This window comes from Polyodon spathula, chromosome 14 (assembly GCF_017654505.1).
Source record: "Polyodon spathula isolate WHYD16114869_AA chromosome 14, ASM1765450v1, whole genome shotgun sequence".
NCBI lineage: Eukaryota > Metazoa > Chordata > Actinopteri > Acipenseriformes > Polyodontidae > Polyodon > Polyodon spathula.
In genome coordinates this window covers 19,053,807-19,081,295 of record NC_054547.1, presented here as the reverse complement: position 1 = coordinate 19,081,295, position 27,489 = coordinate 19,053,807, and the positions used below count along the sequence as shown (strand labels likewise).

General features: G+C 37.4%; 1 protein-coding gene across 2 annotated transcripts in view; it reads right to left on the bottom strand.

The window, feature by feature from the left end:
* Nucleotides 1-253: 253 nt before the first annotated feature.
* Nucleotides 254-27,489, bottom strand: part of LOC121326749 (cAMP-dependent protein kinase catalytic subunit beta) — an 83,551-nt gene continuing 56,315 nt past the window's right edge. Inside the window, exons 4-10 of one of the 2 annotated variants that reach the window (XM_041270197.1) lie at nucleotides 25,960-26,058; nucleotides 23,420-23,502; nucleotides 22,963-23,089; nucleotides 22,519-22,614; nucleotides 22,012-22,134; nucleotides 16,985-17,149; nucleotides 15,528-16,247 (exon numbers count right to left, since the gene is read on the bottom strand). In XM_041270197.1, the coding sequence (XP_041126131.1) occupies nucleotides 16,122-16,247; nucleotides 16,985-17,149; nucleotides 22,012-22,134; nucleotides 22,519-22,614; nucleotides 22,963-23,089; nucleotides 23,420-23,502; nucleotides 25,960-26,058 (819 nt within the window). In that variant the 3' untranslated portion in view covers nucleotides 15,528-16,121. Of the gene's footprint in view, nucleotides 377-15,527; nucleotides 16,248-16,984; nucleotides 17,150-22,011; nucleotides 22,135-22,518; nucleotides 22,615-22,962; nucleotides 23,090-23,419; nucleotides 23,503-25,959; nucleotides 26,059-27,489 lie in introns of those variants that run through there. The other variant, XM_041270198.1, reaches the window with a different exon arrangement.

The window sequence follows — 27,489 nt, the reverse complement described above, 5'->3', positions numbered from 1 at the left end:
CTCCAGGAACCGGCTACATTACTTGGGATCACTATCCCCTAAACTAACCTACTTATAAGCCAGTATTCATATGACGACTCCTACTGCTTCATATGGCCTTGGCTAGGCATTGCCTTCACAAGTACCGCTTGCAGGGTTTCAGGGTTGCGTAGCTGTTGTTCCTGCAGCACGGACTCTTTCCACCTGAGTATATGCAGCTCCTCTCTGTAGCATGGCGTTGCAGTCGCCCAGATCGATCCCCACCGGATGTTTTTATGCTGACAGACACTCAGTCGAGACCCGCCCACCTCCTGATTGAGAGCCAGCACAGCCAATCATCCACTGCCCGTCCTCTCAACCAAACCAGCAAGTAGAAAAGTCTTAATCGAGTGATCGTCTGTAAACAATCAATTAATCAAACAAATCAACTCCAAAACACACAATACCCATTTCCATATATGAATTACACCAACACCAATTCCCACCTGTGCAGGGCAATCGCCCTGCCACACGCCCCCTTTATTTATTTATTTTGACCAGATTGATCTTGGTTACTGAACATTCTATCCAAGTTGCAGTAATTGATTCATAAGAAACTAAAAAGAAAAGCTGATTCTCCTCATACATACTGTTTATAAAATTGAGACAGCCACAGCCACAGCTTGGAAGTGTATGTGTAAATGGATAGAGAAAAAAAAAGTAGCCACCTCCTTGTTTTATTTCTGTATATTTTATTACAGAACATGGGACATATAGGTAATGGTAGCACAAGGGTTGCCGAGATGGTATTTGAAGGATTGCACCACTTTTTGGTTCACATTTTGACCAAGAAGTCCAGTCATATGAGCCAATACAGACTTGTAATCCAGGAATACACCATTGTACCACATCTGTGCCAATGTTTTAATATAGTAGGACCTTGTATAATGTGTTTCTTAATCCATTGTTATCCATGTTTGTAATGTTGTGTCTTGATAGTGGTCCTGCTGAGGTAGCTTCAGGTCAATACACTGGTTTTATAATGACATTCTACTTGGAGATACCTCATTATCTCCCAGTGACATTCATTTAGCTTCTGAGATAAAAATGCTGATTATTAATGGAAGTCCTGAACAATATTACCAATGTGGTGCACCCTGAAACTGGAGAAAAAATATTCAGATTAATTCAAATCCAGCTACAAATGTGAAGACCAAGTATATAACAGACTTACAACAGTTAAAAAAATTACGTTTGATTTACTGGTAGCATATACAGTGGTGGGTGCAATAAAGGTTATATTTAATATTTTTTTCCCCACTATAAATTTCTGGAGATACAAAATTGAACTGTCTAGGTCAAAGATTCCAGTCTTTATTCATGAATATCCTTTATTACGTACTAGAATGTCAATTTTATTCCAGATATCCCTGTAATAATGAAGCCTAATAACCATTAGGGACTATCCTACCAAAGACTGTAGGGGTTGTTTAAGGTGAAAGGCAGAAAAAAGAGATTTATTTTTAAAACTTCAATTTGCATGATTACATTATATATATTTTTCTAGTTACCAGCATGGTTTGTAAGACTATATACTACCAAATATACTACATTTATGAAACAATTGTCAAATTAACAATACTACAGCTATGAAATATAACCCTTTGTTGTGCTGTATTCAAATGTGTACATAGTGTAATAAGGCACCTAAATCACAACTCAACTCACAACTCAATTTAGGGCCATCTCAGTAAATCTTACGTTGTTTCTTTTTTATTCTAGAATTATATTTTGTATGTAGGTAGGCAAATGTGTTAATAATAAGGAAATGGTCTCGACCAGGATGCCACTGAGAAATCTTGTTCCTTACCAAATGAAAAGGCTCTACAGCATGTGACATGATTCTAATACACCACATGCACCAGCAGAGGGCACCTGACCTGTGTGAGCATGACAAGAAACCCTGCAATGGATTCTTCTTAACAAGGTTAGCCTCAATGTGATGTACAGTACAACAGGGTTACAGTTTGAACTGCAAGTACTGTATCTATGGCACTTTACTTTTAACCCATTTTGTGTGAAGAAGTTGAATGTGCTTCTTCAGCAATGGCATTTGCTGGCACACTGAAGTTGTAATTTGTTCTATATAGCATAGCATTAGAAATGAAATGTGTTTACAACACACACTGATATGTAGTATGGAGTTCACAGCCATAAAACACAGCCATAAAACAAAACAAACAAAAAAAGATCCCCCAATTTGATTAGTTGTAAAATCACAATTTGCTTGCTTCAGTTTGGTGTAGATGCAAATTTAATAACATGACTAGTGCTAAATGTAAATCACAGATCTAAGACAAACATACAGGATATTTTTTGGGGGGGTAGATTTATGATTTTATTGTCACACCATAAATAAAACAAAGGCGTGGCTTTTATTATATTGACTTGATCTTTTAACAAGACAAAGATAGGATCATCGTACTGAGCTTTTGTTAATGGTGTCGTATTTTTTTCTCCTGATTAAAAAGCAGACTACAGCCTTTGCCCAATCTTAAATAACTGAGGACAAACACTTTCAGTCAAAGTGCCACCAGATCAAATTGTCAGTGCAGGGGACTAGTGATGTAAACAATGTGACAATTTCACATCTAGGAGAATAATGTATTGATTGATGTTTCTTTCTTTTCTAACAGTCCTTTATCAAAAATCTCTCAGCATCTCCTTTGGTTTTATCTGCTGTATAACAGATCCTTCAATCCCTAATGCCTCTTAAGAAGGATACAATATGTTCAGTTTGTCAATGAACATTACATTAAGTTAAACACAAATACAATTGGACATGATGAACTTTCTAGATTTCAAGTACTCTATGCAGGGTTCAGTTTAACTTTTTAAATAAACTGAATACAAAATATTTAAAAGAACCATTAATGTACAGTGCCTATAGAAAGTCTACACCCCTTTCAAATTTGTCACCTTTTGTTGCCTTATAGTGTGGAATTAAAAATACATATTTTTTTTTTTTTTTTTTTTTTTGTATTTATCTACACAGCCTATCCCACAACTTCTAAGTGAAAAAAAATTCTAGAAATTTGTAGGAAATTAATTAAAAATAAAAACTGAAATAGCTGGTTGGATAAGTGTCCATCCCCCTTGTAATAGCAATCCTAAATTCAGCTCAGGTGTAACCAATTGCCTTCAAAATCACACACCAAGTTAAGTGGCCTCCACCTGTGTTAAATTGTAGTGATTCACATGATTTCAGGATAAATTCAGCAGTTCCTGTAGGTTCCCTCTGCTTGGTAGTGCATTTCAAGCAAAGAATCAACCACTCGACAGCACCAAGGCACAAATCAGGATGGGTATAAAAAAAATATCAAAGGCCTTGAATATCCCTTGGAGCATGGTCAAGACGATTATTAAGAAGTCGAAGGTGTATGGCACCACCAAGACCCTGCCTAGATCAGGCCGTCCCTACAAACTGGATGACCAAGCAAGGAGACTGATTAGAGAGGTTACCAAGAGGCCAATGGCAACTTTACAAGAGCTACAGACTTTTAAGGCCAAGACTGGTCAAAGTGTGCATGTGACAACAATATCCCAAGCACTCCACAAATCTGGACTGTATGGTAGGGTGGCAAGAAGGAAGCCATTACTCAAGAAAGCCCACCTTCAATCCTGTTTGAAGTATGCAAAAAAACACTCAGGAGATACTGTAGCCATGTGGCAAAAAGTTTTGTGGTCTAACGAAACTAAAATTGAACTTTTGGCCTAAATGCAAAGCCTTATGTTTGGTGCAAACCCAACAGCGCATCACCCAAAGAACACCATCATGTTATGGTGATGTTTCTCATCAGCAGGGACTGGGGCACTTGTCAGGATAGAAGGGAAAATGAATGGAGCAAAGTACAGAGAAGTCCTTGAAACCCGCTGCCCTTTGCAAGAAATCTGAAATTGGGACGGAAGTTCACCTTTCAGCATGACAATGACCCAAAGCGCACAGCCAATGCTACGCTGGAGTGGCTAAGGAACAAAAAGGTAAATGTCCTTGAGAGACCCAGTGAAATCCAATGAAAAATTTGTGGCATGACTTGAAGATTGCTGTCCATCAACACTCCCCAAGGAACCTGACAGAGCTTGAACAGTTTTGTAAAGAAGAATGTTGAAATATTGCCAAATCTAGGTGTGCAAAGTTGGTCGAGACCTATCCCAACAGACTCACAGCTGTAAGTGCTGCCAACGGTGCAAGTATTGGGGGGTGGAGACTTATCCAATTATGATATTTCAGTTTTCTATTTTAATTTTTTTTTTTTTTTTCTCATTCAAATCATTTAAATGTATGAAACTCTGAGGCATTGACAAGAAAATGTGAAAAAAGTTCAAGGGGGTGTAGACTTTCTATAGGCACTGTAATTTAGTATCTGTAATTCACACTTTTGTATCAACCAAAACCTTCTTTCTTCGTTAGTTTCTCAAAATCATGCCAAATAACCAAAACATTTCAGTTTTAGGCATGAAAAAGCTAAATACAATAGCACCCACTGTACAGAATTGTGCAAGTTAAATTATTTAAACAAATGCAGGGGATTATATACTTGTTCAGTGACTTTCCGCCTAGTAATGACAATAAATAACAAGGGTTACAGTAAATCAGCTGTACACATTGTAAATTTATGTGTGCATCCTGTGTTATGTTCAACATGCTAAGGCATTTCAGTTGCTTACAAAAGCATCTGACCTGCAACAGGAAACAAGCGCACACACTTAAACAGCAATCAACTCCAGTTTGACACATCCAAGATGTGTACTTCTCATCTCCTGATGTGAAGAAATAACTCCTGGAATGCACCTCTTCTTCTGTGACTGTTTTTAAGAAAAGATAATCAATTAATTTTGTTTGTTTCTCTCTTCAGAACTTTAATGGTCCTGTACAACCCAACTTTGACTTCCTGTTTGTCTGTCTTGCTTTTGCATTTATAGCTCAAATGTTATCTGAACTGTTGCAATGTATTTTTATTGCATAATAACCTACTGATAGTAATATAGCTGTTAAAAAGAGATGGCGTGCAGTGCAGGAGCTTAGCAAGGGAGATGGGGGTTAGATACACAATTGGCAGTTTGGTATACCTGATGAACTTGATTACAAAAATTTTAAAAAATGATTTAGAAAACAAGCCTTGTACATATGTGTGACGGGGAACTGTCCCGTCTATATTAATGTGTTTGGAACTGGCAGGGAGGGGGTTAAATTCCTCCCTGCCAGGAAAACATGTGAGAATGTGGCTGGAGCTCTAATTAAATAATCAGTAATTATTGATTAATTGGGCTCCAGCCACAGGGGATAAAAGCCAGGGGAGAGGACCTGGCTAGGAGATGTTCTTTTGTTTGGGAGTTTGCTTTGTGTTGGAGAGTTTTGTATTTTAAAAGACTTGAAACCTGACAGTTTATTTTGTAAGTTAATTTTGATTATTTGTGTTTGAACCTCTTTCTGTTGGCCCTTGTGCCTGTTTATTTGATTATTTTATTTAATAAAAAAAACTTTAGTTTTTTACTTTACATTGTCTCTGAGCCTCAGCCCTCTGTCATCCTGTCACAATATGCAACTGATATTCAGTACTGTTCCAATGTATCCATTTGTTTACAAAATGAGTACTGCAGCCTTTTATTTAAGGTATTCTATGCATACTTGGTGATTATTAAAATGAAATTTCCCAGGATTGTGCAGTCTTATGCAGATTATTCAGTGATGTTGGAGGAAAAATACATCTTCAGCCTCAATAAGAAGGCCTAATCCAAATGCCCGATGACATTAAAAAAAAAAAAAAAAAAAAAAAAAAAATCTTTAGCCTTGTCAGGCAACATACTAATAAATGATCTGGAGAAACAGTATGGATAACATGTGCAAGACTTGAGTACTACTGAGAAGTAAATCTGCTCCCAAGAGGCAAGAATGGCATCCCTATACTGCTGTGTAATATATCACGCTCTGGTGTTCAAAGAATAACTGCACTATATAAAACAAACTCCCATATACAAAGCTGGTGGCTTTTACTAAGCCTTCGGTGTACACTATTGAATCTTCTTGAGCTACTAACAGACCACATACTCCAACCATAGCTGAACAGGATGCAGTTTCTCATGGTTTACCACTGATCAATTCAAAACTGCACACACACCAATTACGTGGGTAGATGTTAGTATTTCCCTTTGTATCTACCAGAGCCTCAGGAAGTTTTTTTTCTTTTCATTCCCTATAATTTACAAAATGAGGGTATGGTCCTAATGGTCACCAATACTGTCTAAAGCTTCATCAACAGCCTGTCATTAATGAAACTGACACAAACATGGTGTGGAAATGGTGGTTTTTGCACTGTACAGAAGTCTGTAGGAGGTTCCACAAAAGTCAGTCACAATAGTAACGCAAATTATTATGTGAACAATATCATGAAGGAGGACACATTTTTACCACAACTACTTGGCACTAGCAGAGGTTGAGCTTTTTTGGCCTCATACAGAGGTGCACTAGAAAAATAGACTCAATCCTGGTGCAATCCCAAGTGTGCCTTTTGCAGAAATGACTAAACTGCTCTATTTTAAGATTTGTACTGATACGCAATTGATATTTCAGTCAGTCAATAAATAAGCTAACATACACAGACACATCCATCCATACATATATACACAGCATTCCAGATGAGGTCTTGGGTCATTGAATAATTTACACACCAATTTAGACACTGAGTAAAATGTATTTGGCAAGTAAAACGCAACATTACCTTGAAGTCGTGAGTCCTTTCAATAAATACAGTACATGCTTTAAATGATACCTTATGACTACAGACTACACAATGACTACAGCTTTACATTTTAACTAATGTTACTTTGAACAGCTTCATTTACTACCATTCTATATGTAGACACTGGGCTTTCCTTATTTTCCACCTGAAAAAAATTCAACAATGTCTTTCGCAGTCATTTAGTCCTGCCTTAATATTATAGTCCGGGTAAGTTGCTACTCTCGATATAGTTAGCTACTGCGACCAGAGTCTCCTCCCACTACTTTTCATAACTGTTTTCTGTAAATATTCCTCTCTTGGTTTTTTGTGCTCTAAGGTCTGACAGGCATGCTCCCAAAAAATGTAAAAACAAGAGTAATAAAATATATATTTTAAACTATACAGATACTGCACTAATGCAAATAAAGAAACGATAACATTGTATTCCCTATTAATAGCCTTGCTATAGCAATAGAAAGCATTCTGACTCTCTCCAAACACAGAATATTGCATTTATTATATAGCTTTACCTCCTTGAAATGTGGTTAGTAAATTGGTAGGTTAGGCTGAGGCAGAGGCGGACAAAGACGGTGCAGCGAAATCTTAAGGATCAAGAATCCAGTTGCTTATTCACCAGTCACAAACGCATTGCAAGCAAGCAGATTCAACAGTACGTTTTCAATTTTTTTTTTTTTTAATTGATTGAAAACTGACTTATCGGTCACTTATTTCTACCAATTTCCAGACAGACAACAATTTGCTCTCCTGGCTTTTCTATGATCCATTCTCTAGCTACTGTGTGCAGTACATTCACAAAATGACTAGTAAGATGCAGAGAACCAACGAAGTACAAGAAGCTTGATAGCACAACAAAAACAATTCATATTTTTTCAGTGCAAAAAACACCCAGTAAGCAGCTTATCTGTGCTGCTGTACAACATACATACATACATACATACATACATACATACATAAAGTGCATACAGAAGGTCTACACACCCTTTCAAAATGTTCACCTTTTGTTGCCTTATAGCCTGGAATTAAAATTAATTAAAGTTTTTTTTTTTTTGTTTTTTTTTCATTTATCTACATCCTACCCCACAACTTCCAAGTGAAAAAAAATATTCTAGAATTTTCTAGAAAATGAATTAAAAATAAAAACTAAAATAGCTTGGTTGGATAAGCGTCCACCCTTTGTAATAGCAATCCTAAATTAGCTCAGGTTTAACCAATTGCATTCAAAATCACACACCAAGTGGCATCCACTTGTGTTAAATTGTAGTGATTCACACGATTTCAGGATAAATTCAGCAGTTCCTGTAGGTTCACTCTGCTGGGTAGTGCACTTCAAAGAAAAGAATCAACCATGAGCACCAAGGTGCTTTCAAAAGAACTCCGGGACAAAGTTGTTGAAAGGCACAGATCAGGGGGTGGGTATAAAAAAAATATCAAAGGCCTTGAATATCCTTTGTAGCACGGTCAAGACGATTATTAAGAAGTGGAAGGTGTATGGCACCACCAAGACCCTGCCTAAATCAGGCCGTACCTCTAAACTGACCGAGCAAGAAGGAGACTGATCAGAGATGCTACCAAGAGGCCAATGGCAACTTTGCAGGAACTACAGGCTTTTATGGCCAAGACTGGTCAAAGTGTGCATGTGACAACAATATCCCAAGCACTCCACAAATCTGGCCTGTATAGTAGGGTGGCAAGAAGGAAGCCATTACTCAAGAAAGCCCACCTTCAATCCTGTTTGAAGTATGCAAAAAACACTCAGGAGATTCTGTAGCCATGTGGCAAAACATTTTGTGGTCTGACTAAACTAAAATGGAACTTTTTGGCCTAAATGCAAAGCGTTATGTTTGGTGCAAACCCAACACAGTGCATCACCCAATGAACACCATCCCTACTGTGAAGCATGGTGGTGGCAGCATCACGTTATGGAATGTTTCTCATCGGCAGGGACTGGGGCACTTGTCAGGATAGAATGTATGGAGCAAAGTACAAAGAATCTGCTGCCCTCTGCAAGAAAGCTGAAACTGGGTCGGAAGTTTACCTTTCAGCATGACAATGGCCCAAAGCACACAGCCAAAGCTACACTGGAGTGGCTAAGGAACACAAACGTAAATGTCCTTGAGTGGCCCAGTCAGAGCCCCGACCTAAATCCAATCAAAAATTTGTGGTATGACTTGAAGATTGCTGTCCATCAACGCTCTCCAAGAAACTTGACAGAGCTTGAACAGTTTTGTAAAGAAGAATGGTCAAATATTGCCAAATCTAGGTGTGCAAAGTTGGTCGAGACCTATCCCAACAGACTCACAGCTGTAAGTGCTGCCAAAGGTGCTTCCACCAAGTATCAGGGGGGTGGAGACTTATCCAACTATGATCTTTCAGTTTTGTATTTTTAATATATAATTATTTTTCTACATAAAAGGCTTTCTTGGGCAATTCAGTAAACTTATAACTGAAATGTGCCAAATATTTTTCTGTGTATTCATTACCAAGGATTCATCTTGTGCATTTTATAACAATTAAAATACAAAATAAAGTTTATCAATATGTGTTACAAATACAATTTGAAAAGCAAATTTTAGCCTCGTATGTACCTGGGTGGACCTACAATGATTACCAGAGGTGCGTTCAACTAGGAGAACTTTTGAACTGTGTTGAAAACGAACATTTCAAATATGCAACACATCCTAAAACCAGAATGCAAAACAGCTGGATTTGCTATTTTAAAACTGGAATTCATATTTTTTTATTTTTGCTTTCTATGTAGACAGACCCTTACCATCATCATCATCATAAATGAATACAGATTTCATCAATTGAAAAATACGGATATTTTATAAATAAGTCACATTATAATATTAAACATACCTGAAGTAACTCTTTCAGCTTCTTTTTTGTCATATAAATCGACAATTTGTCCATCCCCCAGAGTCAAAGAAATGTTCTTCCAGCCTGTCGCCATTATTGTTTTACGCAAACTACCTCTTCAGAGCGTTCGCCTCAGTTAGCAAACGTTTGAGGCGAACACAGCACCAACAGAAAAAAGTTTAAATCTGTTTTTAAACATTCTCCTAGTTGAACACACCTCTGGTGTTGCATATAGTGGTTTTGGAGGACCAACATGAGGCACATGTTCTTTAGGCCAGAACTCAACCAAAGCTTGAGCAGGATTAGGTGACACTGTGGTTAAATTCATTCTCTCTTGGCTAACAAAAACAAAAAATATTTCCATATGCGTACAAAATGGCAACAAACCTTGATAACATTTACATAATACAATGTAAAGCACAAAGTAAGTTAATTAACAATAAAGTGCATCTTCAATTTGTAGTTGTGGTAAAAACACTGAAGATCTCTCAATTGCCTTGGACAATTTAAAGAGAACCCTTAGCAACACAAAGATTCATATTTGTATCAAATATATTATTATTTGTTTTTATGCATCTTATAAATCTATTCATGTACAACAGCAGATTCTGGTTCTGGCTGTGATATTATACTTCTGTACTTAGTACCGACATCAATACTGGTGACTGTTACACCGCTTTGAAACTTGCAGTGTGCACAGAATACCAAGTAAAGAATAATGTGGGATGTCAAATCTTATAACTGCAGCAAATGGCACAGGAACTTTTCTTTATAGATAGAAATCAATCACCATTTCAGAATTCAGAAGAGACTCTAGAACAGAAGAAAAAGGAATATTGGGTTTAACCCAGATAAGCCTGCAAGTTTGAAGGGTTCCCGTTTCATAAAAGTCTGCGATTGCGATGAGGCTGTGAGGAAGCACAGGTTGGCGCTGCATGCGTTTCATAAATCTCTTCGCAGGTGCCGTCGCTTGCGCTCACTCTTTTGTGCTCTGTGATGAGTGAAATCACTAACTCGGTACTCCATTTTAAGGCACAGTGACCGATTAGGTAAATAATCAACAGTAGGGTTGCAAAGGAGAGCATTTTATTTTAAGAACAAAAAAATGATACACTTATTGAAATGGGGCTGGTCGACACAAATCTGTTCTAATTGGCGAGTTTTCTGGAAGTTTTAGTGACGAAGAAAAAAAAGTTGCAAATGATCACTGCTGCAGTAAACACTGAATATGAAAGTGATGGATCTAGCAAAACAGAACAAAATTAAAAGGGAGATAAAAAAAAAAATCATTAAAGATGATTGAGGAAAACCAAAATACCTCACGGTCGACAAGACAAAAGTGAAAAGTGACAGGCTGTACTTTGAAGTTCTATACATACATAAGGAAAGCCCTTCTTCAGCTGTGTAGAAAAAAAAAAATAATCAACGCTGTGTTGCAAAAGTATTTAAAGAAAAAGTGTACTGATCTGTGTTTACTTTTCTGAAAATGGTCTTTTGGACAAAACGTATATAACCAGCTAAGCACACTCGCTACTTTTACACTTTTATTAGTCTTTAGGGACATGCCTGATAATCAAGCTGCATTTAGCCTCACTGCTTAAACATGTGGGGCAGGTAATAACATGCAGGTGGCTGCTGCAACAAAGCTTCATTATTTGGGGATATGGTAGGTTTCTTTTAGATTTAATCTAGTGAGAAGGAGGCACTTCTCACTATTTTTGTCACGTGTTTGATCCATTTTATTTACTTGTATCACGTTTGTGTTATTTAATTTATTTGTACATATTTTATTTTCTTTGTATTATCATTATTATTATTATTATTATTATTATTATTATTATTATTATTAAAGTAATAATTGCTGCATGACATTGCCGCCAGTTTAAAGCAAGGCGATCTCCCCAATAATGCTATTATCATACTGAATGAATCAGAACTTTTGGTAAATGATTGTATTTAATTTTATTTTGTTTTTACAACTTGACCTTGCCTCAGTTACTGATGCTTTTCAACCACATAACTTTGGGACACACGTAAATAAATACATTATTTTGTTCTGTAATTTAAACCTTTTGTAAAAAAAAAAAAAAAAAAGTATACTGTGTGGTGTGGTGGTGGTGGTGGTGGGGGGGGGGGGGGGGGGTTCACATTGTCATCATCAGTTACAAACTGAGACTCTTTTGTATTCTCAATACGAGAGGAGGCCATTCGGCCCATCTTGCTCGTTTGGTTGTTAGTAGCTTATTGATCCCAGAATCTTATCAAGCAGTTTCTTCAGTGTCAGCTTCAACAACATTACTGGGGAGTTGATTCCAGACCCTCACAATTCTCTGTGTAAAAAAGTGCCTCCTATTTTCTGTTCTGAACGCCCCTTTGACTAATCTCCATTTGTGACCCCTGGTCCTCATTTCTTTTTTCAGGTCGAAAAAAGTCCCTTGGGTCAACATTGTCAATACCTTTTAGAATTTTGAATGCTTGAATTAGGTCGCCACGTAGTCTTCTTTGTTCAAGACTGAACAGATTCAATTCTTTTAGCCTGTCGGCATATGACATGTCTTTTAAACCTGGAATAATTCTGGTCGCTTTTCTTTGCACTCTTTCTAGAGCAGCAATATCTTTTTTATAGAAAGGTGACCAGAACTGAACACAATATTCAAGATGAGGTCTTACTAATGCATTGTACAGTTTTAACACACTCGCTTTTTGTGTTACATCGGTTCTTGTTTTTTTGTGTTTTCAACCGGAAAAAATAATGTATTCGAATTTGAAGGGGTGTTAACATTGTTAATCTACTTCTAGTAAAGCTTTGTTGTGTTTTTTTAAGTTTTGTATCCTCCCAGAACAAGTATTGGATTCTTTATGAAATGATACAGTTTTAACCATTCCCCGATTTAAATTCAACACTTTTCACAATGTAGCCAAGCATCTTGTTGGCCTTTTTTATAGCTTCCCCACATTGTCTAGATGAAGACATTTCTGAGTCAACAAAAACTCCTAGGTCTTTTTCATAAATACTCCCATATGATATTTATAATGCACATTTTTATTTCCTGCGTGCAGTACCTTACACTTTTCTCTATTAAATGTCATTTGCCATGTGTCTGCCCAGTTCTGAATCGTGTCTAGATCATTTTGAATAACCTTTGCTTCTGCAACAGTGTTTGCCACTCCTCCTATTTTTGTGTCGTCTGCAAATTTAACAAGTTTGCTTACTATACCAGAATCTAAATCATTAATGTAGATTAGGAATAGCAGAGGACCTAATACTGGTCCCTGTGGTATACCACTGGTTACCACACTCCATTCTGAGGTTTCTCCTCTAGTCACTACTTTCTGTTTTCTACATGTTAACCACTCCCTAATCCATGTACGTGTTTCCTTGAATCCCTACTGCATTCAGTTTGAGAATTAATCTTTTGTGTGGGACTTTGTCAAAAGCTTTCTGGAAATCTAAATAAACCATGTCATATGCTTTGCAATTATCCATTACCGAAGTTGCATCCTCAAAAAAATCAAGCAAGTTAGTTAGACACGATCTCCCTTTCCTAAAACCATGTTGACTGTCTCCTGGCACCGTTACCATATAGGTACTTTTCCATTTTGGATCTTATTATAGTTTCCATAAGTTTGCATATAATAGAAGTCAGGCTTACTGGTCTGTAGTTACCTGGTTCAGTTTTGTTTCCCATTCAATAAAGCATACAGCTCCACAGTGAGCTAGTAGTACGAGCTCCATGGTATGTCCCAAAACAGGATCTGCGATGGAAATTGCTACTTGCGACTGCTGTCTGGCAATCGCAGGTTTCTAGTGAAAGTCTGCGACGTTGCAGCCCTGCGAAAGTTTTATGAAACACAAATTGCAATCTGCGAGGGGTCTGCGACAGCAATTCCTTGCAAATTGCTTTTATGAAACGGGCCCCAGGACAATCATCTTTTGAAGCATTGTAACGTGGTGTGAACAGAGAGGAAAAATACTTTGTTAGTTGATTTGTAAGTGGTCAAAACACATTATAAACAATTGTTACAAAGCACTATCAAGTAAAAAATAATATTATGTTTTGTTTCCCTAACTTAAATATACTGGTTTTACCGAGGAACAATAAAAAAAAAAAAAATCTTAGTTATTGCCCAAATGTTAAAGCCTTTACAGGTAACCAAATTATGTTTAGAAGAATTTAAGCTATTAGCGAATTTCTCTTTTAGAAGCCAAGAAATATATATCAAGTTTTACAGGCTGTGATAGAGTAGCAATAGCCAACTTGTTATTGCCAGACTTCTGAGAATTTAAGATATGATAGTAACAATAACCTTTTTTTAAAGAACATCTAAAATTCTAAGAGAAAGGAAATGTGATCTCCAGCGTTTATTAAAATCTTTTATGTCCATAAATTGACAACAAAGTTACTGTAGAATTTATCGCATACAGCTAGCATACAACAGCATATCCTCAAGTCTAAATGAAATACAAAAGAGTTTAACATTTTCATACAAAGATTTTTTTTATTATTTTTAATTTATTAACGTGACGTATATATCTTTTGTTACATAAAATCTGCTACAGCAAAGTATTTTATACTTCCCTTGCACATACAAGTAAATATGGGTGGACAAAAACTACGATCAGTGTCAGCCTTCTAATGACATTGTTGTGCAAAATATCCAACAAACCAAATACATAGAACTGATAGTAGAGCCCATACTGGTAATGTAAAATGATGACAAAGAATTGTTTTTGAGGCGTGTCATATAGCTGATGTCAGTGTATTATTCACCGACACTCCAACAAGTACGATGGCTATACACTGACAATCTGTTTTAATGTTTAAAAGGTATTATTTCATGTCTATGGGCTTGATATGCACTTTCTTGAAGACAGTTTTAACTATGTCCTTTTTAACTGTTCAAAAAAAAAAACCAAAGATTTATTATTTGATAGCATCTTTCCCTAATATGTGTATACATAAAAACACATATGTATAAGAAAACAAAAGCAAAAAGGTGTAACTTATGAAATGAGTCTCAAAAACACAATTAAACAGGATAGAAAGTGCTGAAGCTTGCACACATCAGCATTTGTCTTAGTTGGTGTGTGAACAGAAATTAAAATCAAGCAAAAAAAAAAAAAAAAACCCTACCTATCTAAAAGTTGTGACAAAGAAATGCAAGATAATGGCTAATACATACAGATATGGCAAGTTTTACACATCTCATTTGAGAACTTTGCAAAACACAACTTAAGCACTAAAAACTCAAAACGGAGTGACTTTTGTTAATGCACGTGCCCAGTCAGGTTTTACCAACACTGTGCCACAGAAAATAAATGTCAGTAACCCTTTTTGCACACGTTGCAGCTAGCAATGGACCACTTCAGTATAGCACTTCACTCAAAGTACAGCTTTTTTTTGTTTTAACACAGCTTGCAGCGGAGCTATACAGTGACAGAGAAGTCTACCAAATTTTAAAAGGGGACCAAATTGTCTCTTAGTACCTGAAACTTTTCTTTTACCTTGTGCCTCATTTAAAAATGTACCAACATTACTTCAATAAAAGGATTACAGGAGTTGAAACAAAATGATCTATGACCTGACATACTGGTAAAACACTGCTACAAATGGTAAAAAGATCTCTCTACTTTGACAATGTTCTGCTGTATCTGCAGGTTTGCCGCACTGTGCAGTATCTAGCTGTATTAAGGCATGGATACTGCCCTGATGAAGAATGAACAATTGATAGGGATTGATTATACAAGAATACTCAAGGCACGGGGCTCTGTCTACCCTGCATCAGCCATCAAATTCATTCTAGTTTTGGTCATGCTTGGATAACCAAAACGCTTTATTCTTGTTTGATCGATATATATATATATATATATATATATATATATATATATATATATATATATATATATATATATATATATATACACACACAAAGAACAAGTACTACTTCCTAAAGATGCCAAGAATGTTGACTAGATTCTAGTCTGAGCTACGAGAATATTTTTCTTTAATAACTTTTAAAGTCTCAGACACGTAAAAGACAAAAACCGTTGGTTGGCAAACACTAGAAGCAACACCTTTCTTTCATTTCAACCTATATCACACCAAGTGCAACACCTTCTGATACAATCACTCAATCATTAAATAGACATAAAATGTTTTTTTTCTTTTGTAAAATACCACTTTGTTTAAAAAAAAGAGGGGGGAGGAGAACAACATTAAAAGACAAAGACAACTGCTTCAGAACTCAAAATAAACAAAAAGTTAAGAAAGTGGTCTAGTATTTTGTATCGCAGCACAGGGAGTGTCTGCTTAAATGTGCCTGTGTATGAGGGTTAGTGCTAACTGCGCTCAAGGACCATGGCATTAAGGACTTCATTCAGCCTTGTGGAATGAAGGAACTAGGTAATTGTTTTAACAAATATGATGGTCTCAGCTCCACCACATCTCTTAGCAGAGTGCAAAGATCCCAATATACGAGCCCTGATGCAACCTCGCTCACATTCTAAAAATCTGAAAACTCTTTTGCACATTTTTCTGTAACAGACACGCGGATGTCCTCTTCTTCATAGTCGTCAAAGTTGCTTGTATCCCCAGGGCCTCTGCACTTTGGTATGAAAGGGGCTTCCACCTGCATGCAAAACAAGACAGACTGAGAAAAGGCAGTTTCAATTTGCTATCAGAAACAAAGACTTTTGGTTTCAGTCCAGTACTTCCAGGCTATCACTCTGGATACAGTTTATCTACAATTTGGTGTAGTTGAAAAAGTCAAGTCAATCAAATCTGACAAGGTTCTGAAAACAGAACAAAGAATACACTTGAATAGCTTGAATCCAGCCATAGAGGATTATGTATTGTCTCCAGTTATATAACCATGTACTATTAAGAACCTATAATGAGCGAGGGGCTTTAGTGTTATCGCTAGCAACTTTACCTATTATGGATTTGTTTCACACATGCCTGGCTTACTAAAATGCTGATCAACTCAAAATAAATTCAAATATATGTAATTTAAATTGACAAGGAGAGAAATGTTTATTTGACTCCCGTAAAGCTGGTCAACAGAAACATTTATGGGCAGAATTAATTCAAATAATGCTCAGGACCGTTTTTGCAATGTTCAATGTTTAAGAGTCCAAATTAAAACTATGCATGGCTTTGCTATTCTTTTACTACAATTTACCTTACCACAAAAGGCAAAAATGCTGTGTGTTTTGATAATAATAATTAAAAAATGAGAAACCGGTCACTGAGTAATGCTTTAGCAACTACATTCCACAATACAAAACAATAAAAAGTCTAATCTAATATCGGTTTCATTTTAATTTTTAAATGATTGTACGTCTTTACAATATAAACTGGACTTACCTTTCTCTCGTAGATGGCAATCCAATCTGTAGTTGCAAACCATTTGTGGTTCTTAATGTCATTTACACCATTCTTCAGATTGCCATACCGTTTGGTCAGATCTACCTGAAGTAAATTCCTCAGAAGGTCTTTCAAGTCTGAACTGAAGTGTGAGGGGAATCGTACCTAAAATCCAAACAGTGACCATTTTAAACTTTTGTTCATTTTCTCTCTCTCTCCTGTGTGTGTGTGTGTGGGATCCTGTGTGGGATTTCAAGATTAACATTTAAGGACCAGGACTGTGTTAACACGATCATAATGAAGTGAGCTTTTAGGACTAAACTTACAGGGTCACTGTACTTTGCAGTACAGGCCTGAAACACATCATTAGATAGGGGAAGGACAGATGTTCACGTCCTGATGGTTTTTTTTGTGTTACATCACAGAGGGGAATTTAGTGTAATGGGCGGATAAAGTTTTGGCAGCGACATCACAGCCTGCTTCAGATGAAATGTAGTGAACGCCTACTTTGGAGATTTACAATTTAGTTTTTCAACTTAGAATTCAGCACTACATGGTAATGCCTACAAGTTGGAATAATGGCAGGATGTACCATTTCTCCACTGGCTTTTACCATGGCAATGGAAGTAATTATTAGGACATCAAAATGGGTAGTGGGAGGAGAGGGCTTGGCTTCTGGAATGTGACTACCATCAATTTGAGCATACATGGATGACATGACTACAATGACTACAACAGTAGCCTGCACTAATCGGTTATTGGGCAAATTGACCAATAACACTGAATGGGCACGAATGCAATTCAAGCCCACTAAATCAAACAGCATCTCTATAATTAAAGGTAAAGTAGCAGACAAAGGTTCTACATTAATGGTGAGGCAATACCAAGTGTCCGAGAAGCCAGTTCGTGTGGGAGAAGTTAGACAACAAGCAGTGGAAGGGTTGAACAGCAAAGACAGCAGCGCTTTACCAGGCAAACTGAAACTCTGGTGCTTTCAGTTTGGTCTACTGCCAAGACTACTGTGTCCGCTGACTGTGTACGAGGTTTCCTTGACAACAGTTGAGAAGCTGGAAGCTTTAATCAGTTCATATAAGAACATAAGAAAGTTTACAAAATGAGAGGAGGCCATTCGGCCCATCTTGCTCGTTTGGTTGTTAGTAGCTTATTGATCCCAGAATCTCATCAAGCAGCTTCTTGAAGGATCCCAGGGTGTCAGCTTCAACAACATTACTGGGGAGTTGATTCCAGACCCTCACGATTCTCTGTGTAAAAAAGTGCCTCCTATTTTCTGTTCTGAATGCCCCTTTGTCTAATCTCCATTTGTGACCCCTGGTCCTTGTTTCTTTTTTCAGGTCGAAAAAAGTCCCTTGGGTCGACATTGTCAATACCTTTTAGAATTTTGAATGCTTGAATTAGGTCGCCGCGTAGTCTTCTTTGTTCAAGACTGAACAGATTCAATCCTTTTAGCCTGTCTGCATATGACATGCCTTTTAAGACCGGAATAATTCTGGTCGCTCTTCTTTGCATTCTTTCTAGAGCAGCAATATCTTTTTTATAGCGAGGTTACCAGAACTGAACACAATATTCAAGATGAGGTCTTACTAGTGCATTGTACAGTTTTAACATTACTTCCCTTGATTTAAATTCAACACTTTTCACAATGTATCCGAGCATCTTGTTAGCCTTTTTTATAGCTTCCCCACATTGTCTAGATGAAGACATTTCTGAGTCAACAAAAACTCCTAGGTCTTTTTCATAGATTCCTTCTCCAATTTCAGTATCTCCCATATGATATTTATAATGTACATTTTTATTTCCTGCGTGCAGTACCTTACACTTTTCTCTATTAAATGTCATTTGCCATGTGTCTGCCCAGTTCTGAATCCTGTCTAGATCATTTTGAATGACCTTTGCTGCGCAACAGTGTTTGCCACTCCTCGTATTTTTGTGTCTGCAAATTTAACAAGTTTGCTTACTATACCAGAATCTAAATCATTAATGTAGATTAGGAATAGCAGAGGACCTAATACTGATCCCTGTGGTACACCACTGGTTACCACACTCCATTCTGAGGTTTTTCCTCTAATCAGTACTTTCTGTTTTCTACATGTTAACCACTCCCTAATCCATGTACATGTGTTTCCTTGAATCCCAACTGCGTTCAGTTTGAGAAGGCCAAACATCGCATCACCTGGTCATGGCGCCAAGGTGTTGGGAGTTCCACGCTGCCTAGGCAGAATGGGACTTTATGGTAAAGGAATACTGCAACTACCAATCTCTGCTCTAAACGAGGAGTTTAAGTGCGCCAAAGTCTGACTGGAAATGACATTAGTAGATTCACGTGACAAATGCGTAAGGGAGGCAGCACCTGTGTTGAAAACTGGAAGAAAATGAGTGGCAAAGAAAGCTGTGGAAGATGCTAAGGCTGCCCTTTGGATCAGAGATATGGGGCAAGTTCAGCATGGAAAAGGAGGTTTTGGTCTCAGTTCAGCTCCTCCTACATGGCACAAGGCAACCCCGGCTCATCGGGGGAAGCTGGTAGTCAATGAGGTGCAAAAACAGGAGGAGGAAGAAAGGATCAGGTGTGTAAAGGCCGTTTCCCAGGCCAAGCAGGGAGAATGGATGAGATCGGAGAGTGTGGAACAACGCAAGATCGTCTGGCAGACCTATGGACAATGGAACAGAGCAGGATCAGTTTCCTCATCAGATCAGCATATGATGTTCTCTCATCACCACAGAACCTAAACCTCTGGGTGATTGAGGATCCCTCATGTCCTTTGTGTTCATCACCTGCAACAGTAAGGAACATTTTGACAGAATGTAAGGTGGGTCTTAGCCAAGGACTGTTTACTTGGTGCAGTGACCAGGTGCTGCAATGTTTGGCCTTAGCATTGTCGTAACCTGACCAATAAGTTGCCACCAGTTCCATCAAAGCATTACACACAAAAGACAATATTCCTCTGTCCAGGATAGCAACCACCAAGAAAAGGTGTTCAAATCAAGCCTTGCTCAGGTCAACTGGAAGATGCTAGAGACTGGAAGATGCTGGCAGATGTTGGTCAACGGCTTATTTTTACACCTGAGATTGCCACCACTAACCTTCAACCAGACATTGGCTTGTGGTCTGGATCAGCACACCTTGTTCATCTGGTAGAGTTAACAGTGCCATGGGAAGATGCTGTGGATGAGGCGTATGAGAGGAAGAAACTTCGGTATGCTCAACTAGCTGCTGAAGCGGAACAGCGAGGATGGAGAGTCTGGGTTTACCCAGTGGAGGTGGGTTGTCGAGGATTTGTGGCACACACTACAACCCAGTTTCTCAGAGACGTCGGGTTTAGTGGCCTAGAGTTGCGTCGCACAGTGAAAAACTTACCTGAAGCAGCAGAAAGGCGCAGCAACTGGCTGTGGTTGAGACAGAAAGATTCTGGATGGGGATCTCAAGCACAATAGAAAGAAAGCAATGCTGATGAACAGGTAAGTAAGCTGGGCTGAGCGGGAGATGGAGGGGGGTGATGCTGGGATGCCAGAATCACTGTTGAGCCCTCTTGAGGTGTCATGGGCTAGTCAACAAAACACAGAGGATAAAGGTGCCCACTTGAAGACCCCAGAGATGTGCCCTACTTAGCTCAATCCAGACGGTTGTCATGCTGATGCTCTGGGGAGGCAAAATGAGCTGATCCCTGGAGCCAGCATTACACTTCAGCAATCAACACCAGACAGAAGGATATCTACATCATCAGATGGAAAACAGCGCAAATGGATGGAGATGCAGATGGATCACATTAGTTTACTGCAAAGTTACATCTTAGTTGGTGCTTATCTTGGTGAGAGCTGAGTTCAAATCAGCATGAAATTCAACATCTATTCTCATGTAATGGAAATCATTTATATTTATATGCCTTCTGCAAGTTCTGTTGTCAATTCAATGCTTGTCTTCTTTCTATTCCTTAAGGATATTATCTTCATGTATTGTGCAATATGTGTTGATAACAGTATAATATTAATTCTTCGTTTTTAATAGTTTTTTATATTGTTGTTTGTGATGAGCAGTATGAAATTAAACCAGGACCTCAATATATCTGAATCCTCAGTACAGCGAGGGAGAGGTGTATTTTCAAAGCTCGAAGTTAACTTGCTACTAGTTTTTCAAGCAGTGGCATTTTTCTGAAACCTTACGGTGCAGTATATGATTGACCCTGAGTGAACACACATACAGTGACTGGCATTTTTTTTTTTTTTTTTAAACACGTACACTATTAGTATCTTTCATAAAGCAGGAAACCATTGCTAATAGAGCTTCCCGATAGATGACTGCGGTTTGTACTGACCCATGTAGAGATGAGCGAGGCCCACAATGCAAATTCTATTGAGCCATCTTGTAAATATACATCATATGTTCAGATAAAAAGGAAAACAAAAACAACATATATCTGGTGTCCCTTTTAGGACATCCTCAGTCGTCACCCCTCCTCGAATCAATCGTCACCTCTCCTCGAGTAGACATTTGTATCTAAAGAAAAAGCAAGATTCGCCCGAGTACCCCATAGTAGATGTGTAATTGAGTGTTTTCTGTTACATTTTGATGTGTAAAATCTGTTTTTTTAATGCATAATACAAAAAGACAATATGAAGACATGATTTTGTCCCTACACAAACTTTATTAAATCAAAAAATTATTAATGACGGGTTTATCAATCAATCAATTTATTTTTACATAGCGCTGTTCACCTAAGACATCACAAAGTGCTTCACATAACAAAATTAAATGTAATAAAAAAAATACATCTTTTGATTTGCCTTACAATTAAAAAACAAAAACTCCAAAAAACCTTCGAGGAGGACTGATTGCTGACGATTGACTCGAGGAGGGGTGTGGACTAAAGATGTCCTAAAATGGACACCATATATACAGGTTGCATCATTTATCCACAGATTCTGACACTCACTATAACTTCTGTTTTTTTATTTTTTTTATTTATTAATTGTTTTTGATGAAGGATATAAAAACATATATAGATTTGACCTACCTTTCCAGAGACAATTTTTTCATATATTTGAATAGGCTGGTCAGCAAAGAATGGAGGATAGCCCGCTGCCATTTCATAGATTAGAACACCCAGTGCCCACCAGTCCACAGCTTTGTTGTAGCCCTAAATGCAAACAAAAAGTAAACACATTTTAACCATCTCAATATTTCAGAGAGATAGACCTTAAATAACAATGTTGGAAAACTATAAATCGTCTTGTTTGACAGATCTGAGGTATTACAAGATAGGGTCTAAATCAGGGTCTGTGAAACCAGTCAGCAGACCTTTTTTTACTACACTGATTTTACACAAAAAACTTATCATACACTAACTTCCTATCGATGCCTTTAACTGCATTTGGGTATAATAACATAAACTACAATTACAAGCACCCTCTGAATGTGCCTGTACTGGTAGAGAAGTACATTAAAACACACACAAACACACACACACAAGCAAGCATGATATATGCTTTGTAACACCAGTGTAAATCTGTCAGTGCTTTACCTTGCTGAGGATAATCTCTGGAGCCAGATATTCTGGAGTTCCACACAACGTCCAAGTTCTGCCTTTTACTCTTTTGGCAAAGCCAAAGTCTGTGACCTAAACCCAAAAATACGAGATAAAATGAAATCATAACGTTTAAACAGTACCTCATATTACACAATTTGGATAACTGGTTACTAAAATAATAATACATGTTTTATATAATAATAATACATATATTTTGTAACGATGGAACCAGTAAAATTGTTGTGCAGCACACAGAACAATGCAAATAACCACGTTTAAGTTATCAATTAGATGGATATTGGAAAAACAGCTCAAATTAATGATATGCTTATAGGGGGAGTTTATTATAATTATATGGTTTGAGACTCTCAGTTCATCTAACTGGTTTGCCTCATTTTCTAAGGATCACTCAGGTATAAAAAATTGTTAGTTCCATACCTGGATGTACCCATGTTGATCGATTAAAAGATTTTCAGGTTTCAGATCTCTGTAGATGAGGTCTAGTGAATGGAGGTACTCAAATGTCAGTACTATCTGAGCTGCATAAAATCGTGCGTGGGGTTCACTTTTGAAGGAAGAACAAAACAATAACAAGTTAGTTTGAGGTTTAGTCTCCCATTACTTATACTGTACATATAGTAATACTTTTCAAAATCAGCAACAACAAAAAAAGAAACATAAATAGCAAGAGACAGTCTAATCAGAATGTGAAGATTAACTTTGTTTATTTGCAAAGTACAAAAGAATTTCCACATAAAAACTACTAGGCTTCAGAATACTTTGGTATCACCAAAGATGATTTGAAAACAATTCTCAATCTGTTTGTAAAATGAAGTGAAAAAAAAGTCATACTAAATCCAACTACAATATCCATGATTAAGAAGCTGCAACTTACCTAAACCTTCCGATTCTTCTAAGATGTGAAAACATTTCTCCTCCTGGAACATACTCCATCACCATATATAAATTAGAGTTGTCCTAAAGTAAAATAAAAAAGAAATCTGATAATAATACTTTTGTCTGAAACAGTTGGGACTGTGTATACATCTTTATTCAGCTCAGCCTTGTTTAATTGTTGCATCTGATTCATAAGACTAATTAAAAAAAAAAAAAAGAAAAAGAAAGAAAAGAAAGGTTTAATGCCCCAGCTGTGTATCCTACTCATACCACTACTCTCCACCAGATGGACTTAAGTAGCTACAGCCATCTAACAGGCATGATCACAGATAACTTTTATTGCAGTGTCTCAGAGTCCATATGGTGGATAATTAAAACAGTAGGAGTGATCTGAAGGCGTGCACAGGCCTATTTAAATTCCCAGACATACAGACAAGGAGCTACAACAGCCAATGGCATGGCTATTGTCAGACTTGCCTCAAGGTGACATTTTACACATATTATAACCACACACACACACACACACACACACACACACACTTGCAAAAGTATTCAGACCCCTGACCAATTCTCTCATATTACTGAATTACAAATGGTACATTGAAATTTTGTTCTGTTTGATTTTTTATTTATTTTTTTTAAACACTGAAACTCAGAATCAATTATTGTAAGTTGACAGTTTTTTTTTTGTTGGGAAATATTTTTAAGAAAAATAAAAAAATGAAATAACTTCCTTGCATAAGTATTCAACCCCTGTGCTGTGGAAGCTCCCAGTTTGCACCGATGAAAGAAATTGCCCAAACGAGGACACAATTACCTTACCATTGGCCTCCACCTGTGAACCATTAAAGTTGCTGTCACATTTTCTGGATAAAAACCCCCACTGTTGAAGGATCATTGGCAAGGCTGTGGATCTGAAGGAAAATGAAGACCAAAGAGCATGCTACAGAAGTTAGAGATAAAGTAATACAAATGCATAGATTAGGGAAAGGGTACAAATTAATATCCAAGTGTTTGGATATCCAGCTGGATACAATAATTAGGAAGTGGAAGCTGCATCACACCACCCAGGCACTGCCAAGAAAAGGCCGTCCCTGAAAACTCAGCGCTCAAACAAGAAGACTTGTGAGAGAAGCCACAGAGAGGCCAACAATCACTTTGAAGGAGCTACAGAGTTCAGTGGCTGGGAGTGGAGTAATGGTGCACCAGTCAACCATATCAAGAGCTCTGCATAACACTGGCCTGTATGGGAGGGTGGCAAGAAAGAAGCCGTTACTCAAAAAGTACCATCTGAAAGCACGTCTGAAGTTTGCCAGAAAGCATGAGAGTGACCCAGTTGCGACGTGGGAAAAGATTTTGTGGTCAGTTGAGACCAAGATAGAGCTTTTTGGCCAAAACTCAAAGCACTATGTGTGGCGCAAACCTAACACTGCCCATGCCTCAAGACACACCATCCCTACAGTGAAGTATGGTGGTGGCAGCATCATGCCGTGGGGATGCTTCTCATCAGCAGGGACTGGGCATCTTGTTACAATTGAAGGAAGAATGGATGGAGCAAAATACAGGAAAATACTGCAAGAGAATCTGCTTCAGTCCACTAAAAAACTGAAGCTTGGGAGGAAATTCACCTTTCAGCAGGACAATGATCCTAAGCACAAGGCCAAAGCAACATTGGAATAGCTCAAGAACAAAAAGGTGAATGTCCTACAGTGGCCCAGTCAAAGTCCTGATCTCAATCCCATTGAGAATCTGTGGCACTGTTTGAAAATTGCGGCCCACAAGTGTCATTCAACCAAACTGAACAACCTGGAGCAAATCTGCCAAGAAGAATGGGCCAAAATCACTCCGACAATGTATGCAAAGCTGGTACATACTTACCCCAAAAGACTTAAAGCTGTTCTTGCAGCGAAAGGTGGCTCTACCAAATATTAATGTGTGGGGGTTGAATACTTTGCAAGCAAGATATTTCAGTTTTTTATTTTTCTTATAAATATTTCCCAACATAAAACCAATGTCACCTTACAATAACTGATTTTGAGTTTAAGTGATTTAAAATAAAATATCGAACAGAACGAAATTTCAAAGTACCATTTGTAATTCAGTAATATGAGAGAATTGGTCAGGGGTCTGAATACTTTTGCAAGCCACTGTGTGTGTGTGTGTGTGTGTGTGTGTGTGTGTATATATATATAAATATATATATATAAATTGTGATGCAGCTTCTGTTGCACAACAAAGCTGTAGTAATACTACTGTCACCAAGCACTCAGCAACTTTCTCAGCAGGCTCCAGAGGGGAGGCGATACAAAGAGGGTGCTTTTTGTCATGTCATTGGTAGGCAAGGATGAAAACTCCCTCACCAATACCATAATGTGATTCAGTAAACAGAATAAAAAAAAAATAATTAAAAATTAAAAATAATTATCAAAAAATTGTCACCTAAAAAAAAGAATACTGAACAAGCATGAAAATATGAATGCAGATTATACGTACTGTAAAAGCATTAAACCATTTTTAATAATCAAAGAGACATGTTACCTTAAAGGCATACTCCAACCTTACAAGGAACGGGAAGCACACAGCCTGTAATATTCTCTTCTCATTTAACGTGTGCTCTATCTGCTTTAGTTTGACAACCTACAAAGCAAACAACAAAAAATGACAGTTCACCTCACTTTGGAATATTGTATGAGCATATCATTATAAACATGTTACTTCAAATAATGCTGACTATGCAACATGGTTACTGAGGTTGGGTTATACCAGGTATCTCAAAATAGATTTGCCTGGTTGAATTTGTTTGTTAAACAAGCTCTGTAAATGATATACAAATTCATTAACAAACACTCAAAGGAAACAAAGGGTAGTGAATTGTATTGTAAATATCCATTTCAACAGTGCATTTTTTAAAAATTCCTTTGTGAAGCATATTGGTATGTATTGGAACATGTCAAATTATTTATTAATAGTCACAGTTTTAACAATTTGGGAATTAAAAACAGAACAAAAAAGACAAGTGAGTTTATCAAAGTGACTGATAAATCAGGTACCTTCACTGTCTTAATAAACAGAAAACGTGGAATATTTGGGCAACTTCTCTTAGTAAGTACAATAAAGTGGATTTTCTGGTTCTTGTTCTACTACCTTCAACCATCTTACAGTAACATCATCCAAACAGCAAGTATGAAACTTCTCACTTCCACCTAATCCACTAGTTAGAGCTTCACTTTCAAAATAGAACATTTGCACCTTTCTAAAACTTAACATTTAACAGTAACAAATACATTTACATAGAAACACATTATGGTTTCTAAGAAGGCATGAGCTGTATTTCACAGATTCACTGAAGTACTGTACTTAGTGCTCTTATTGGCCACTGCATCATGCTTAATGTCACAGCAGTTCAAAAAACACTTGAAAAAGAAACCTTTTGAAGTTTTCTCCATCTGACCTTTTCAAACGTTGTTGGGAAAAGTAAAGGGTAAAATGCCAAACCCTAACCCATTAATGTAAAATAATACTGTCCAGGCAGCAAAATACTCATCATGTTAGCCATGCTTTGTTTTTCAAACTAAAATCATGAAACAAAAACATGTGGGTTTCAGAAAAGTGAACAGCATAATGTTCAAGCTGGTGTTATCTTAGTATACGGGGTTAGAAGGTAACACTGAGTAGGTGGCCACTTGGAATGTGGTGGTCCTACATTTTTCTAAGTGAACCTAAAAATAATCCCGACCACCTTCCAGCTCCTCCTCAAGACACACCTGTTCAGACAGCATCTGTAAACTGCAACTCCGACTATATGGCACCCAATTGTACCAGTACTTGCATCAGCTTGTACTTGCACTGAACTGCTCCACACCTTGTCGTATTCTACTACTGCTCTTAATTATAACTACTTCCTGTACCTTGTATTTGACTTTACTCTTATAAGTATCTGTTTTCACTTTTTTTGTAACTGCTCTTATTTGAAATCATTCTCATCCATCCATTACTTACTACTCATATAAGTACATTTTTATATACGTTAACTGCTCTTTGACATACCCGCTCTTACATGTAATTATT